The sequence below is a fragment of the Phragmites australis genome, chromosome 17, assembly GCF_958298935.1.
Source record: "Phragmites australis chromosome 17, lpPhrAust1.1, whole genome shotgun sequence".
In the NCBI taxonomy this organism is placed as follows: Eukaryota; Viridiplantae; Streptophyta; class Magnoliopsida; order Poales; family Poaceae; genus Phragmites; species Phragmites australis.
The window spans coordinates 26297590-26315544 of NC_084937.1; the positions used below are offsets into that span (position 1 = coordinate 26297590).

Consider the following 17955-nt stretch of genomic DNA (forward strand, 5'->3'; position numbering starts at 1 on the left):
AATGATATAAGTAATAATTATAGATAATTAGAAACATTATTAAATAGACGGATGCTTAATTAGTTTAAATTGGTTAGTTTGCTTAGGAGCAATATTGATTGTAGTGAACTAAACGTATTGTTAGGTGATCATCGGTGTCGATAATTTTGTTAGAGTTTCGATAATCAGAAGTATAGTTTTTCGGTATTAACATTGGACATATTTTTGAATATTTCCAGGGATATCCAATAAATTATATTTTCAGATATATTATGGTGAAGGTCAAATTGGTTATGGTTCTAGCTGTGTAGATCTCTCTGGATTTCAACATGCCGTTAGGGGACTTAGTAGAGTCAATGAGAGGATCATAGTGGGCGTGTGCAAGTGGCTGATGCACCATTTTCAACTGGATCCCTAGCAATATGAGCTTAAGCTGAGAGCTGTGCTAAGCCATGCTACTTAGGGGTACTTTGGGGAGCTCATCCTGATTAATGCGACATCTAATTGGTGGCAGTATGTAGATATATCATGTGAACATGGTCTCCCTCTTGTGTTACTAGCTGAGACGTAACAGAAGGATCCAACAGAGATAAACGTTACAGAAACAATAGCAGGAACAAGTCAGGCAGTGGTGACTGAAGCAGACCCAGTAATTGTGGGAGACGAGCAAGATGTTGAGGATGTGCGGGAGATGCAACCTAGGGGTGTAGCCGATGAGGGGGAGCACATCTCTAGCATAATTGAAGAGATAGAGAGGGATGATCAAGAGCTGGAGGAAGACATTGCCAATGAGGATTCATCTGACGAGGAGAAAAATGCTCTTGTTCCTACAAAGTGGAGAAATAAGGAATTTACAAAGCTAGTGGTGAGTGAGGGTCATCAGACACCTTGGAAATATCATGAGAACAAAGTGTCTCAGGGTGCTATATACCCTAGTAAGGAGGTTGTCATTGATGCAGTGAAATTCTGATCGTTCTCTCTTCGGAGACAGTTTAAGGTTGTGAAGTCAAGCAAAAGGGAGTATGACGCCAAGTGTTTGGTGCCTGAATGTCCGTAGCGGATGCACGCATTATGGGGGAAGTGGGTTGACTACTAGTATTGCTCAATAGTTAGGGAGCATAACTGTCACATTGAGGAAATAAAGTTCTTCCACCAGAACCTGTCATCTGCTTTTGTTGTCAATTTTATATACGGAGAGATTGTGGACAACCTAAAGTATGAACCACGATCAATAATCTGTGCTATTTAGGAAAGGTTCTAGTACACAATAAACTACATCAAGGCATGGAGGGCGAAACAAAAAGCTATTGAGATAAGGTTTGGGATATAGAAGATTTATATGATAACTTACCACGTCAACTAACCACAATATGTGCGAGAAACTCTAGAAGTTACTTTAACATCAAGCATTACCCCTTGACTGATGTGAAGTATAGAGGGAAGCGAGTATTACAACATGCTTTCTTTGCATTTGCGGCAACCACCAAAACATTTAGGTACTATCGACCCATCATTTGCTTAGACAGGATGTTCCTCACTGGAAAGTATAAAAGATAAATATTATGCAATTGGGGTAGACAGAAACAACTAAGTCATGCCACTGGGGTTTGCCTTCTTAGAGAGTGAGAATGGGGAGAGCTGGTATTGGTTCCTTGAGTCGGTCAAGCATGCTATTGTTCTGGACTGATCTGATGTATGTTTGATTCATGATAGACATACAGGGTTGTTGTAGGCTTTGTTGGATATACAATATGACAATGTTCGATGGTGTGTAAGAGCAAAGTGGCCCGACTTGAAGAGCAGGTGGTGCATGAGGCATATGGGTGCAAACTTTTACAAACAATTCAAAAACAAGGATTTGATGAATCTTTTAAAGAAATTGTGCATCCAAAACCAGCAGAGAAAGTTCAATGCACTATGGGCAAGACTAGACAAACTAACCACGAAGCAGACAACCGAGCTAGTACACACATGAGATGACTCGATTGCTCTTGGACCCATCCCAACAAATACCTCCTAGATAGTAAGGAGGTCAGGGGTCAGCTGTTAGGAACTTTTCGCAGTGGATACAAAATGAGTAAAGAGAGAAATGAATATTAATGTATGACACTGGAGGGGCAAGGTATGGGATAATGACAACTAATCTAGTTGAGATCTACAACTAGGTTATGTGGGGTATGAGGTCCCTCCCACTTGTTGGAATTATTGAAGGTATTCTGCATGGAAGTTGTAGATATTTCATTGATCGCTACGTAGCTGCTTCAAAGGCAATGAGAGATAATCGTATGTTGTATGGATCAATGCTATGTGAGTACATGGAGAAGACCACAAAGAAGGCACATATGCATCGTGCCAATCAGGAAGGAACTGCGGAGCACATGTTCAGTGTCTTGTGCCGTGATAAGGGTCGTAGGCGTGGCAGACGTGAGCGTCATGTGCAAGAGTGCATGGTTAAGATTGGAACATGCATCTGTACGTGGCAGAAACCATAATTGCTACACAGGTCGTGTACACACGTCATAGCTGCATGTGGAGAGCATAATATTCTACCTAGACAATATGTTTCCCACTACTTTACAAAGGATCAGATACTAAAATATATGGAACCATGAGCTTTATGGCTACGACATTGTTGATACGTTTACAAGTAATCCAAGTCCCTTATGAATCTATGTGCCAGACTTTGAGAGGATAAAGTACACACTGGGATGTCGATAAACTCGATGGATTCAAAACGAAATGGATGAATCCGAGGCAGGTCCAAGGGTGAAGCGATGTAGTAAGTGCGATGAAACAAGTCACACATACAAGTACTATATGAAAAATGTGCCTGGTGTGTAGATGGGGTCATGACGGCGATCAAGTATGAATGTATTTAGCCTATCTCGATGTTATTTTTTTAAGGTTTTCACCTTACAAATGTGCATTATATTTGGACCTTACATTTGTATTTGATTGTGTACCTATATGTTGTAATATGTTCATGTAATTTTGTGTACCTGTATGTTATATGTAGTTTACGTAACTATGTGTATATTTTCATGTAATAAACTATTTATATTTGGTTTCAATGCAGATATGACGCACCCATCGACCTCTGAGCTTCTTGACCCTACAGTGGATAGGAAGAACCGTAGCTTCTTGTCTGTTGTTCACCATATGGAGTTTGGAGTTTTCTGACCACGTGGCCCCGGGGAGCTACTTATGATTGACGATCGTTGGAAGCACCGGTATGTCGAGAATTAGCTACGTATGTTCCTGATTATTTATTTACCACATGCTCTACATTCACTTAATATTCCAAATGGTTCAGGTTGGCAGCATCTGGGCTCCTACCGTTGTGTCATTTGGTGGAGGCCCGAGCGGCAGAGAACCCTGAGGTAGCGACGAGGAGATTTTTCTCGACGCTTGCTGATCGCTGCACTGGTCGACCGGTGGAGCCTGAGACCCACACTTTCCACCTCCCATGCGGCGAGATGGCTCTAACATTGCAGGACATAGCCTACCTGCTAGGCTTACCTTGCGTCGGAGCCACCGTTGGAGTCGTTGACGTGGATGCAGACTGGATGAACGTCATGCACCAGCGGTTCACCCCTGTTCAATGGATAGACAATGCACCCGCCTACGTGCTCGAGTTTCTGTTGGATCTACGAGGGCCCACGAAGAAGTGGATCCTCTAGTTCCAGGTACCTTGCAATTTACCTTCCCATTTACTTTATAATTTCAAATATGTTTTACTCATCATCATTTGCATTACTTCAAGCCTGTATACATCCACCCGGACGCTGGTGTGCATTTGGAGGCCAACCTACTTTGGTTGTTCGACTAGGTTACATTCACCGGCTGCCAAGGCCACCTGGTGTCGAGGACCCTTGTTCTGTACACGAGGGGGATTGCAGATGCGGAGCCCGATGATATCCCCCAGTTGAGCTGGGCCTTCGCTATCCTGGCGGCAACGTATCGAGCTTTGTGTGACACGAGCATGAAGAAGGAGCCACAACCCACATTTGTTGGGTGCCCACTCCTGTTGCAGTTGTGGTCGAACGAGCGGTTCATGATTGCCCGACCCGTTGTGGACCAGTCATCGTATCCTGAGGAATGGTACGGGGAACCCGAGGAGGACGGGCCCACCATGGGCTTATTGTGGTGTCGACGTCGGGTACGTATGAAATATAGCTCTACTTTATTTGCCACATAATTTAATTCGGTTTCTTACTATTTTTTTTCACAGCCGCACTGGGCGCACGAGCAAGCCCACAGCGCATACGAGCTTTTTAGGTCGCAGTTCGACTGTTCGCATCCAGAGGACATGGTTTGGACCCCTTACAGCCACTTGATGATACAAGTCCGTGCACCTTTCTGTCTGTCTCCGTTGTGCAGCTGCGATGAGGACTACTGGCTTAGAAAGAAGCCACTCGTCTTCGACATCTACGTTGAGGAGTACTTACCCCACCATGTGATGAGGCAGTTCGAACGCTTCCAGGCGTTCCCCCTCATCAACGTTCGGACGGTTCCAGGCACGGCGGGACCATCGCAGTCATCATACCCGAGTCAGGAGGCTGAGTCTGGGCCAGAACCACCGTTCGACCTCATGAGGGGCTTCTTCGAGGCCACACCGGACTACGACGTTGTCACGCGATCCCAGGTTGACCCATCTCTCATCCTCGACACCAGGTGAAATAACAACACCTCTATCCTGACTCAGGCTTTAGACACGCCAATTCTTGTGGTAATGTCCTCTTATGATTAATGTGGTAGCACGAGCTAATATTGTAGCACGAGCACCTTGGGGACTGGTATAGACTGGGGTTGTATCACCAATATCTCTGGGACTAACATTAATTACAGCTCTAGCATCAACCATGTGATTGTATGAACCGTTCAACACACAGGGATTGCTTTCTTTAGGATGAATGCTTAAAACAGGCTTTCACTTTGGATTAAGATCAAAGGGATAGATGTTACTTCTACACCATGCAAAGTCTATTCTCCAAGCAAAGGGGCATCCAAAATCATGCGGTCACAGCCAATTACAATAAATTCTGAACCTTCAAGGATGAATTATTTTTAATTTATTTGTTAGTTATTTATTAATCTTTGTTACATATTAATTATGATATTTAATACTTTTTAATATTTTTTAAATAATCGGGGACTCGTGCTTTGGTGCAGAGCCATAATGTTACAGTGAAGGATCAATAAATCTATGACGGGATCTTTCAGTACAAGCTTTCTACGAGCACCTACAACGATTCATATAGCACTTAATGCCTCCTTGCAAGTTGTGCATGAAGAGAAGGATGGTCCCTTCAAGGAGAACACCCTAATCAAAGATGTGGCTAAATTGCATGCAAGACACTTCTGTGCTGCGTTAACCATTCCGCTCCAACATGTAACCACCGATGACCTTAGGGTGCTCTTGCACGAGCAGTGTCAAATGTATCTCAGGGTGTATGAACTGGCCGACCATCCTTCCATGCTAGGTTTTTCTAAGATGCAAAAAACAATAGTGATGTTGCCCAACTAGTATGCATCCCACATTCAGGTCAACAAAGAAATCACAAACTTCTTGGTGATACTACTTATCTTCCATTGATTTGAATGCTCCTCTTTTACGTTAAGCGTTTTTGGAAGACGCACAGTTGATCAACAAAGAAATCACAAACATCTTGATGATGTATATGCTCTTCGGCGGGGGTGTGATGCCCGGTTCGCGTAGAAGACAACGACGTTCAATGAACCTAAGGGGTACAGGGGTGCCCTCTGCTACTCACCTACAAATTGACGAGGACGATGAGGATGATGATTTCATACCCCCGATGCCTCGACGTTCTAGCAGCAATACAGGATAAGGTTCAAGAAACACTGCAAGAGGATGTTCACACACCACATCGACATATCATACAACCGATAAGGAAATTGGACGTGCTACTACCGTGATAGCTTAAGATGATGACAACGACGATGATTTCATGCCACAACGACCCCTCCCTCCGAGGCCTCCATCTCCAGAGGACATTGATGACCCTCAAAATAATGGTGGATTTTCTGGCACCCATCCTTATAACTTTGCATCACCATCTCAGAGACGGCAACTATCTTACCCTGATAGCATTGACTGGTACAACTGACATTCTTTCACTAATTTGCATCACCACTTTCCTCCACCATGTTGAGATGATCTAGGCATTCAACATCTATCCATTAAGAACTATGCAAATACAGCCACAACTATTTCTTTTGTTTACATTTCCATTTCATTAGTTCAGTTTGATGGGTATATGGTTATTGTCTTATATTAACGTACTATGTTATAAACTATTTATGAACTTTATGTCTAATCAATATGATGTTACGTTTATTATATTAACGTACTATCCAAGCACAATTCTATCCAATATATTAAAAGCATTACTTAGAAAGCTACTTATACACGAAGTGACCACACGGCAGAGCTTCAAACATGAAATGATAACACCTCTGTCGTGAGTCTAGCTTTAGACATGAAGTGATCAAACGACTTAGCTTTAACCATGAAATGACAACACCTCTGTCCTGACACAGGCTGTAGATATGATGTGACCACACGTCAGAGCTTTAATCATAAATTAAATGATAACACCTCTATCCTGACATAGAGAATCTCTATCTAACATCAATGCCACAACTTTTTCATTCTTCACAAGGAATCCTATGCTCCAGCCCACAGCCAAACATATGTACTCAGTCCATGCACCAGCCTCCAGCCACCATAAATAACCCCACCCTCATCTATGGATAGACCACTCATTCCTCAGATCTCTCAATTACAATATCTTCCTTAGCTCCACCAAGCCTACCCAAAAATATTGAGGGATTTTCATCCCCTCTGGGGTTGAACCGCCGATATGCTTCTGTGGCGACCTTTGTAGGCTTCACAAATCCCAAGACATCTTCTACACCTATGACCTACGCTTCTTCATGTGTGCCAACTACCAATACGACAAGCCTCAATATGGACCATATGAGTACCCACCGGTATAGCGATATAGATCACTCATATGGCACTTTCTATACAATTTCATGCATTATTTTACTAATTTCACATCTTGTTTCATTTATCCAGTCTCCTCCACCTATCTGTGACTTCATAGAATGGCTCGACATAGAGCAAAATGAAGACCAGAAGCAGTGGGTCGACATGAGTATGTGGTGGAGGAGAGAAATGTACGAACACCAGGAGTACGAGCAACAATAGGAGAAACTACGGCTGAAGCGACAGGTGGAGGAGCGCATGAGGAAGGCAGCGGAGGAGCTCGCCGCAGCTCAAGCACAAGAAGCAAAGAGGGAAAGACAGTAGTAGAGGGCCCATCGCGCTAAGGCGGGTAGCCCCATACCCTGAGAAAGGGCATATATTCTAGGTGTACTCAGTAGAGAGCATCTACGGTAACTCGTTATATTTTCACTCACTAAAGCATGTTAGGATTAGCAACGGCACGCTATTATATTAGTCTTTAGACGTACCGTACATACCATCATTTGTTGTCGTTATATCTTTATGGTTAGGATTCATTCGTACAGCAAAGACAAACACCATGTCTTATATAATTTTTGTCAGCGTATGTAACCTCCGTTCCGGGTATTATGCTAATAGTGTTTCACAACTACAATTGTTCAAAAAATTAGATTTTATATACTCCCAACATTACGTCACTAAAAAATTACTCATACAAATTTTACATCAAATAAATAAACAAATATCGATAAATTTACATCGATCCAAAATTTTCAAAAAGTAATTACTCTGTGATACCATTTTGATCACTTTTTGCACAACTAACATTTTTCACCGAATGAATGTGCATTATTTTTGAAATTGGCATATACATAAGTTAAATTAAAAAAATCAAATTTCCAAGCGGTTGGGCTAACCGACCCTGGGAGGGCGGCAAGGGCTAACCACACTCTCAGAGGGCGGTAAGGGCGCTGTGCTCTGGGGTGGGCCCTACCTACCATCTGAGAGTACGGTAAGGGGTGACGCTGTCACCGTGGTATCCTTGCCTTTTTTAAAATATTGCTATCAGAGCTCTATTTATTTAAATATTAATGATAAAAAAATAAAAAAATAAAAAAACAGCTGAGTGCCGACTGAGCCCATAGGAATGAGCTTCCACGGTCGGCTTGGAGGAATACACGGCCCAACCAGTTCAACTCGAAAAGGCCCAAAACCGTGTGATCTCAGAGAATTTTTATATTTCGTAAATAAAAATTGAAAAATTAGATGTCCATTTTAAAAAATTGTAAAATATGCTATTATTGTTCGTTGGAAGAGCGATAGATGATAGGTTTTAAAAAATAAAGATATCACCCTTTTAACAAATGATAGGTTAAAATTTAAAAAAAAAGCATTGTGTTCCATTGTTCTAAAAATTTAGAACACTATCAAAATGGTCTTAAAAAAATTCTGAAAAGAATTGTACCGTAGAGGATATTATGGTCTAACTTTTAAAAGAAATCAGGTAAAAATATGATCTATAGACTGTGTACAATAAAATTTATCTTTTTTCTTATTATAAAAGTAATTGTTTGAGTTGATTTTTTTTTATCATAGCATCCTCTACTACGTACTTTTTTTTCCCATTTTTATGACTATTTCGGTAGTATTTTGATTTTTAAGCAATAAAATGCAATGTTTTTTATTTTATAACATGTCGCCTATTGAAAAAGTGAGATCTTTATTTTATTTTTTAAAATCTATTGCCCTTTAAAAGTGCGGCAAGTGACTGTGTCGTTCTAACGGAGACAATAGCTTATTTTTGCAATTTTTTTCAAGTCAACATCTAATTTTGCAATTTCTTGATTTTCAAAATATAAAAATAAAAAAGCTCGATCTCGAAATCGTGCGGTTTTCGGCTTCCCAGGGAAACCATCCTTGACTTCACCTCACCACGCCTGAGGCAGCCGCGTGGATAGCGTATCAGCATGCCGCGTAGCCGGCGCGCGGCAGGGGAGGAGATGCACATCGGCAGGCAGAGAGCTACGCGCGGAGCAGTGCGGGACACGGAAAGGTAAATGCACTATGACAAAAAATCTAGATCTTGTTGTGGCGAGCTTAGTTCATGGCGTTTTCAAATCTCCCGAGAAGACTCGACCCTATTTGGATTGGGTTTTTTTCTTCAGTTTTTTCTTGAAAAAAGTCTGAAGGTATCCAAACGGTAGGTTCCTGGTCTCGTTTTTTTGGTAGTTTTTGGTTGGTTGATAAATTGGTTGTGGCTATGACTAAAATAAATTAAAAGCTGAGAAGTAGATTCTGGCTGACTTTTCTAGCTTTTAGGTGTGTGAGAAACTAACAATTTATTATAAAAATCAACAATCTAAATTTAACCATAACTATTTCCTCAGCTAGACAGAAGCTTCGAAACCACCGCTTGCAATACCCTGTTTGGCTGGCCGGCAGCATAGGCCAAGTGCTTCGTGTCCTTTACCTTCTTATCCTTTTTTGGTTTTGTCGGCATGATGGGCTGATGTATCTTTCTACTTTTATTTCTACTCTAGCAATATAATGTGATGGAGCTCCGGCCAATCGTTGAAAACAAAAGCGCGACAAGAACGGTTGCACGCTGCAGACCGCAACTTGCCGGTGCTTTCCAGGCGTCCAGCAGAGCGGAGTGGGTGCGACCGTGTGGTCGAGCAGCCGTTCGCTTCGGGGGAACCTCACAGCCGAATCACTGATCGATCGGCCGGCCCGGCAGGGGCTTCGGTTCAGAAGCAGCAGGTCAATCTCCGACATTGCGCTACGTGTACAAGGACCTTCGTGAATGCAACAATGCAGCTGGACATTCAGATACAGTTAACGTGCGCGTGCATGCATGCTGCTTCTTTTTTTTTATTGCCAAATCACCAGACTGGGCAATACAAACTTACCAACGCACAAATGCAACCCAAACAAAGCAACTAAAAGAAGATACACGCATATCTCTAGTGGCGGTTAATTTGCCATTAGGTTTTTTTTTTTTTTGCATCTAATTGACAAGCCATCAAGCAACTGATCGAGAGCATGCATACATCGCGTTTCAGGCAGGCCAGGCCACTGACCCAGGCGGCCGGGCATGCACGCACGGTCACACGGCCTTGACGCCGCCCTTGCGCGGCGATCCAGCCTCCTGCTCCATCTTCTGCAGCTCGACCAGCACCGGGACCGCGCACGCCGGCAGCACGGCCACCGCGTGGAGGGCACCGAGGACGGGCAGCTCCATCGCATCCACCGACTGCGCCACGGTGGCTGTCGTCGTCGGCAGGACCGCGGCCGCCTTGGACTTGCGGTAGCAGAAGTAGAGCACCATCTGGATGCAGCTGAAGAAGAAGCCGCCCACGTTGGGAAGCTGCAGAGGCAAGGCATCACGTACGTCACGATCAGTCGTTACAATTTTTGAGCCGTCATCGTGTATCATGACTATTCATGAATCAAAATGAGCGCATGCAAGCATGATGCAGCTAGCGTTAATGCGAGAAGGTGACGAGATCTTTTACCGCGACGTAGAGATCCTTGGTGAAGAGGCCGTAGAAGAACCAGGCGACGGCGCTGAGGGTGAGGAAGAAGGACAGGGAGAAGGGCATGAACTCCGCGCTCTTGGTCTTGATCACGACGAACTGCATGTAGAAGGAACTACGCGTTGACCAGTTTGGATATATGGATGCGCGCACACGATCGAGTGAAGCTAACAAGTTGGGGCATGCATGCATGTTGATCGAGCTTACGATGACGCTCATGGGGGCGACGAAGACGGCCATGGAGAAGGCGAGGCAGATGCTTCCGAGCACCTTCACGCGGTGAGTCTCCGCGACGAGCATGACGGTGACGACGACGATGAGCGAGAAGGCCGCCACGTTCAGCAGGAAGAAGGCGGCGAGGGTCCTCAGCCTCGCGGTTCGTGGCGCGTAGATGAGGTAGAGGAGGATGTAGGCGGCCTCGACGACGCAGCCGAAGGCGTTGATGGTGAGGAGCGGGCTGGAGTTGGTCTTGACGAGCGCGTAGAAGATCCACAGCGTGCAGCTGAAGAGCGCCACCACGTACGGCACCGAGCTGAACCCCTCCGTCGACTTCTTTCGGTACACGCGCAGGAACGTTGGCCTGCACACATCACACACAAACATATTCTTCAGATTTGCAAATGCAGCATGCTCGTCAGAAGCTAATTACTGAATGTATTTCATGCATTGCTGGTCACAACACAACTTCAGGAGTCAGGATCGCATGGCGCGCTGCGCTTACGTTGGTGCGAGGAACACCAGGAAGGAGACGATGTTGCCTGCAGGAAACAAAGGGAAGATGACACTTTCTGTCAGTAACACTGATGAACAATCGTTGGCAATAACCATGTCGTGCTGCCGTGCAGGCAGACTGTGTACATGGAGAGAGCAATTCAGCATTGGTGGTGGTCAGGCAACTACATACCCAGAATGCCAAAAGCAGAGGCCCATGGGTGATCCATGGAGAAAAGTCCTCCTGCCATTCTGACTGTAACTAGCAAGCTGAAGCCCTCGTTACTAGCGTGAGATAGAGTGATGAGACAAGCTAAAGCCAACTTGTGTTTCACTGTGTTGAATGCTTGCTTGTGTGCTCTGGCCTTGGGGAAGCGCTCGTGTATATATAGCCGAGCTCCCGGCCCCATCTTTCTGGATGGGCGGATGCTAAATTTTAGGTGTCTATTTTTAAAAAAATTTAGCGACGGCTATGAGCTATTGGATGTCATCTCATCTCGTCGCACTCCCTCACCCGTCCACCTCTAGCCATCTCTGGCGATGAGGACGCCGCTAGATCTACTCCCACAACCCCACTGCAGTAACCTGCCATGTCAAGACACCCCCGCCCCACCAGCCGTCCTCCTCGCCCACTGTTGGCGGCACCCTCGCGTCCATCTCCTTCGTCGGACCAACCTTCTTTCCTCGGTCCTCCTCTAAATCTGGCAGCCATGGAGGACACCCCAAATCCTAAAACCCCTAAACCTAACCCCCGCCCCTGGTCACCGACCTTTATCGCCTGATCACACTTTCTAATTTTCAGACGTCTGAAAATTAGAAAGTGTGTTCTTGATGAGGTAAGTGGTCGTCCTCCCAGGCACCATTTGGCTACCACATATATCTAGTACTTATTAACCGTGTACATTTTTTTTGATAAAGAAAGCTTTTATTGAACTCGGTCAATTAGATCAAGGTGATACAATCGTACTGAGAATATTCCCGGCCTTTGCATAACCAAGATATACACAGACAAAAAGAAAAAAGAAAACACTAGTACAGATTAACAAAGGCGAAAACAGGAGATGCTAAGGCGCTACGATCCTCTGACTAGGTCGCTACCCATACACCTGGGTAAAACACTCCCTCACTACCATCGCCAAATGCTGACATGCCACTGTAACCATATCCTGAGAATCTGGCTTCTGCAATATAGCCCAGATACAGAGCCAGTGAGTACAAAAGTAAATAACTTGCAAATGAGATGCAATATTTCTTTTATTAAACACCATATCATTCATGTATACCCAAAGTAACTAACAAGTAGTAGCCGCGCCCAACTGGTCTTTTGGTTCCAAGTCCCTCTTAATACTCCATAAACAAGCACCGAACATATATGATACATTACGAGGCTTGAAGAGTCCTGAAGCCACTTGAATTATAGACCACACAGCGTGGGCAAAACGACATTCAAAGAAAAGATGTTTAATTGTCTATTCATGATGATAAAAACAATATTTCATACTCCCTTACCAACTGCGCTTAGCCAAATTATTCTTTGTCAAAACTACACCTTGGCATAGGTACCAAAGGAAGATTCTTGACTTGATAGGCACCTTCAGTTTCTAAAGGAATTTATTAAGATTGGGAATATCACTATGCACTAAGCAATATAGTGAGATTTCATCGAGAACTGCCCATTCAGGATTAAATGCCAGCGAAACTCATCTTGCTCATGCATAAGGACAATATAGCGATTCTAGGAAGTAAAGTATTCCACACAATTAATTTTGGTCATGTAAGGTTCCTTCTAAAAGAAACATTTGGAGGAAAGGTTCAGAGGACTTCAACCAGTATATCCTATTTGTTCCTTACTATATTGTATAAGTATGGATACTGTTCTCGCAGAGGTGAATTTTCCAACCAATGGTCCTCCCAAAACCTGATCTGGGTGCCATCTTTGATAGTGAAGGTTCCGAAGCATAGAAAATATCGCTTCACCTTCATAAGGCAGGCCAAAAAATATGAATCCCCAGCTTTCCATTGGACCTACAATAATGGTTTAGAACCCAGATTCTTATTGTGATTCAGTTGTTGACACATTCCATCAACTATGAGCAACTTAAAAAATCATTTGCTGAGTAAGGCAATATTCTTAGTATTTAGATCATGAATCTCTAAACCCCCTTAATCTCTGGGTCAACACTAAATGTTCTATTTAGCAAGACGATATTTTTTTTTCTTTTGATCCTCGATTTGCCAAAAGAACCTGGAGCAAAAATATTCAAGTTTTTTAAGCACCCCCTTCGGTATAGCAAAGAAAGACATCATGTACATAGGCAGATTGCTAAGCACTAAATTATCAATGTCAGTTGTCCACCAATTGAAAGATATTTTTCTTTCCAACTACTGAGCCTCTCTCCAACCGCACCTCGACCCCTTTCTGATGCACATTCCTCAGTTTTCTATAATGAATAGGAATGTCTAAATATCGCAATGGGAGTTCACCAGTACCACAACCAAAAAGCTTGGTGTATTACTCGGTCATGGCTTGGGCGTCACCAAAGCAAAATAGTTCACCCTTATGAAAATTGATGTTAAGACCTGATAACTGCTCAAAAGTACAAAGCAATAGCTTCATATTGCGAGCTTTCTAAAGGTCATGATCCATAAAGAGTATTGTGTCATCGGCATATTGTAGAATAGAGATACCATCATATATAAGATGAGGCACCACTCCACCTATTATCACGTCTGCTTTGGCCCTTTTGATAAGAACAGGTAGCATGTCAACCACAATATTGAACAACATCGGGAAAGCGGGTCTCCCTGCCGGAGTCCTTTTTTGTTTGAAAGAAAGGTCTGACATCATTATTCACTTTAATTCCTATACTACCTCCCGAGATGAAGGTCTCAATCCAAGAGATCCACTTGGATGAGAATCATCAAAGAGTATGTAGTAGAAAGGGCCATTTGACTTTATCGTAGGCTTTCTCAAAGTCTACTTAAAAATAACCCCACTCGATTTCTTTTTGTGCAATTCGTGAACTGTTTCATATAAGATGGTGACTCCCTCTAGGATATTTCATCCTCGCATGAACACAATTTGAGTTGGACTAACCACATGATCCGCAATGGAATTAATCCGATTTGTGACCACCTTTGTGAAGATCTTGAAGCTTACATTCAGCAAATAAATAGGTCTATATTGTTGGATTCGGTTTGCCTCTTTGATTTTTGGTAGCAGAGTTATCACCCCAAAATAGAGGCTAAATAAAGGCAGTTCGCCCACATACAATTCTTGGAATAAATTAATCAAATTGGAGCATCTAGGTCCGTAGTTAAGTGGTAAGTGTTTCGGTGATTAATGGTAACCGTATCATTGTAACTAACAAATTTATTTTGAAGGGTAGCAAAGAATTTAGTTCACAATAATGATTGGGTATTCTTAGTCCCTAAATTGTTTATATGGACGATCAATGGAGATGTGCATCAAGACTAAGGATCTTATAAGGGAGAGAAATGACACTTAGAGTAGTATAAATCTTCTTTCTTAGTCTTTTGACCGTACTATAAAGAGAGACTAAGAGTATTAGTTTGACCTAGTTGAGTCTAGATTTAGTTTTATGAACACTTATGAAATTCTAGTACTAGGTAGCTCATATAAGCCTATGGTAGAGATATCGAGAAGTTAGAGCTCAAAGAAGTTTGAATTGGACGAGCTCAGAGATGTTTGCCTCGCCGAATATTCCGGTCATGTGAAAGGTGAATTCACTAGATCAATTTAGCTTCTCAACTCAGGAAGGTATTGAGTACACCTAGTGGTCCAGTGGCAAAGAAGGTCTTCTCGCCGGAACATTTTCTTAGTGACACATGTACTGAAATTTTAGAAGTGTTGCACCGGATGGTCCGGTGATACACTGGATTAGAGAACTGAAGCATCTTCAGCAGAAGTGAATTTTTCCAAAAGAATTGAAGTTGAGCTCATCAGATTATCCGGTGATGGAAAGATGGGAGCACCAGAGCATTTCTTACAGAGAATAACTTTTTGCCTTGCTTCCGTAACTCGATCATTGGCTTGGCAACCTTGGAGAAATTCTCGTTGAACTGGCGGTAATAGCCCGCAAGTTCGAGAAAACTCCGGATTTCCATGATATTCTTGGGTTGTACCCATTTAAGCACATCTTGCACCTTGATTAGGTCAACTGCAACATCATTTTCTGACAGAACATGACCCAGAAAAGCTACCTCCCTGAGCCAGAACTCACACTTGCTAAACTTAGCATAAAGCTGATGATCTCTGAGTCGGCCAAAAACAATACGGAGGTGCTCTACAAGCTCTGCATCAGTCTTGGAGTATATGAGAATGTCGTCGATGAAAACCACGATAAACTTATCCAATTCCTCCATGAACATCGTGTTCATCAAATACATGAAGAATGCCGGCGCATTCATCAATCCGAAGGACATGACGGTGAATTCATATAGCCCGTAGCAGGTCGAGAAAGTCGTCTTTGGAATATTCTCCGGTCGGACCTTGATTTGATGATAGCCTAGTCTCAAGTCGATCTTCGAGAAGACTCAGGCTCCGGTCATTTGATCAAACAGAATATCAATCCTAGGGAGAGGATACTTGTTCTTCACTGTGACTTCATTCAGCGGACGGTAATCAACACACATCCGCAGAATGTCATCCTTCTTCTTCACAAAGAGTGCTGAACATCCCTAGGGTGAGGAGTTCGAACGAATGAATCCCTTTACAAGCAACTCTTGTAATTGCTTCTTCAACTCAGCTAGCTTCACTGACGACATCTTATACGACTTCTATGAAATTGGGGCCGCACCGGGCATGAGATCAATCGAGAATTCCATTGCACGGTCGGGCGGCATCCCTGACAATTCATCCGGGAAGACATCCAGAAATTCCCCACACCACAGAAATACTCAACAGATCTATAGTGGGGGCAACCTTCAAAGCAAAAAAGACAAGAATCGACACCCACAAGCTTCAATTGAATTCGGGTGCCGGACGGACCATTTAGAGTAATTGTCCACTGAGCACAATCCATGACAGCCTTATTCTTAGAGAGCCAGTTCATCCTCAATATGATGTCTATCCCCTTCGAGTCCATCACCATCAGATTTGCAACAAAGGGCATTTCATTGATGATCACGGATGCCTTGGTCACACACTGGTTAACTAGAACCTTGGCTCCGAGGGTGTCTATAACATACGGTATAGGAGTGGTACTGACTTTCAGCCCATGTCGCCAAACATAACTTGTAGCTATGAAGGAGTGAGAGGCCTAGGAATCAAATAGAACCACTGCAGACACGATGTCAGATTTAAAACTCATATTCAACGTACCCATCAGAATGGTGTCACCCTCGCGAACATCCTCGGTAGTGGTGTGGCGCACTCGGCCAAGCTTGGGAACGTGGGTCGCCTGAGAGGACTGTGATGCAGACTGAGCCGGTGGTGACCTTGAAGTGGTCACCACGACTCCCGGCTTCGGATATGGGCAATCTCGAGCATAATACCCGACACGGCCATAGTTGTAGCACGGGCCGCCTGGGCCACCGGTCATGCTCACTTGGGAGCCAGCGGGTCCTGCCGTCTACCCTTGTGGGGCGGAGAAAGACGGGCGCCACACCATCCACATCGGTCGTGGAGCTGTCGAGGCTAACACGTGAGATGGTGGAGATAGATTCTCCGTGCGGGCGTGTTGAGAGCTCCCGCCCATGAAAGGCGACGGACCTCTCTTGCTCTTCTTCTTCTCTTGGTGATTCTTGAGCTTGAACTCCACCATGAGAGACGTGCTCACCAACTTGTTGAAGTCGGTGAACTAATGCGCCGATAGTGGTCTTGCATCTTGTAATTGAGGCCGTTGACAAAGCGGTATTGCTTCCGCTCATCGATGTTGATCTCATCTTAAGCATACTGTACAAGGTGGTTGAACAACTGCACGTACTCCATGACGGTTCTACCTCCTTGCTTGAGGTCCATGAATTCCCTTCTTTTGATCTCCATAAGACCCTTAGGAATATGGAAATCTCTGAATGCGTGACGGAACTCCATCCAAGACAGGGTGCATGGCCAAATAGTTGGACCACCACACGCCCGCCGCACCCTGAAGCTGATGGACGATGAAAAGTACCCTCTCGTGATCTTCACATCTGAGGAGGGTGAGCTTCTGCTCGATAGTCCGGAGCCAGTGGTCAGCATCCAAAGGATCCTCAGCTTGCGTGAAGGTTGGCGACTGAATCCTAAGGAAATCTGAGAAGTCATCTCGGCGCCGGGCCCCACCTCCTCCTTGAGGGGCCGTGTTGCACACGAGAGCCTCAAGAAGCGTCGTATGAGCTTGACGATTTTGATCGATTTGCATTAGGATATCCGCCATGTTCGGCGATGGAGGTGGGTTATTCTCATTGGAACCTTTAGGAAGATCACCCAAACTGCCACGGGTTCTTATCCTATTATGACGATGAAAAGAAAGAGAGGCGAAAGGTTAAACTCCAACATAGGTAAAAAAAATCAAACTCCAACTAATACTACTTTGCTATGTCGGACCTCGCTTACTTGGATCCGTATACTATATACTGATGAAAATGCATGTTCAAAGGCATGATGCAAAATGAGAAATAAAACATGAAAGTATGCTCAATTTTGAACTACACGTATCTTTCTCGAGCACTTGGCTCCACAACAAACATTAGAACTCACAAGCAGTTATATTTAAGGGTATAATATTGCATTTT

General features: G+C 43.8%; 1 protein-coding gene across 1 annotated transcript; it reads right to left on the reverse strand.

The window, feature by feature from the left end:
• Positions 1-9924: 9924 nt before the first annotated feature.
• LOC133897512 (bidirectional sugar transporter SWEET11-like) lies at positions 9925-11568 on the reverse strand. Its single transcript, XM_062338272.1, has 5 exons — positions 11414-11568; positions 11231-11267; positions 10717-11089; positions 10489-10608; positions 9925-10340 (listed from the first exon to the last, which is right to left on the reverse strand). Exons 1-5 carry the CDS (start codon positions 11469-11471, stop codon positions 10080-10082), a joined length of 849 nt encoding a protein of 282 aa, XP_062194256.1. The 5' UTR covers positions 11472-11568; the 3' UTR covers positions 9925-10079.
• Between the last annotated feature and the right edge of the window lie 6387 nt (positions 11569-17955).